The sequence below is a fragment of the Charadrius vociferus genome, unplaced genomic scaffold (genome assembly GCF_000708025.1).
Source record: "Charadrius vociferus isolate BGI_N301 unplaced genomic scaffold, ASM70802v2 scaffold213, whole genome shotgun sequence".
In the NCBI taxonomy this organism is placed as follows: domain Eukaryota; kingdom Metazoa; phylum Chordata; class Aves; order Charadriiformes; family Charadriidae; genus Charadrius; species Charadrius vociferus.
In genome coordinates, this window is record NW_009647828.1 from 1264549 (window position 1) to 1265296 (window position 748).

General features: G+C 56.1%; 1 protein-coding gene across 1 annotated transcript in view; it reads left to right on the plus strand.

The window, feature by feature from the left end:
- LOC104284242 (vasotocin-neurophysin VT-like) overlaps positions 1–748 on the plus strand; it is a 3452-nt gene that overhangs the window by 851 nt on the left and 1853 nt on the right. The window contains exons 2-3 of the mRNA XM_009882546.1: positions 1–42; positions 647–741. The exon at positions 1–42 is cut by the window's left edge and continues 161 nt beyond it. Coding sequence (XP_009880848.1) covers positions 1–42; positions 647–741 — 137 coding nt within the window. The remainder of the gene's footprint in view (positions 43–646; positions 742–748) is intronic.

Genomic DNA, 748 nt, shown 5'->3' on the forward strand with positions numbered 1-748 from the left:
CAGGGGGATGGGGGGCCAGAGAGGAGAGTTTGGGGTGTCTTGGGACCACGGGGGAATGGCAGTGGCAATGGCATGGGTCAGTCCTCCAGTTAGACCTCACCTTCCAACGGGGAAACTGAGGCACAGAGCAGCAGCAGCGTTGTCCCTGTTTTGGGATAATTTGGGGATAGTCAGATTCAGATGAGATCAGAGGGAGGAAATTTTTTACAATGAGGGTGGTGAAACACTGGAGCAGGTTGCCCAGAGAGGCGGTAGATGCCCCATCCCTGGAAACACTCAAGGTCAGGTTGGACGGGGCTCTGAGCAACATGATCTAGTGAAAGACGTCCCTGCTCATTGCAGAGGGTTTGGACCAGATGATCTTTAAGAGTCTCTTCCAACCCAAACCACTCCATGATTCTATGATACGGACTGGGCTTGGAGCTCCTTCCCAAACCACCACCATGAGCTATTTCCCAGCCAGGCACATGCAGCCTCCCCGACGTGCCAGAAAAAGGCCAGCCAGCCCCGCTCCCTGGTAGACAGGAGGGACAAAGCTAGAGCATGAGCTGTGCTGGCACCCCTGGCTGCCACCGACCCCTTCCCCACCTGAAAATAAAGCACTCCCGGTCCTAAATAACCTGTCCCGTCACGACGTTTTGCTTTCTGTTGAAGAAACGTGTGCGATGGACGCTGGCTGCCTGGACGAGGGTAGCGACGGGGCTCAGGAAGAGGCAGAGAAGAACCTGACGGTGCTGGACGGCTCGGC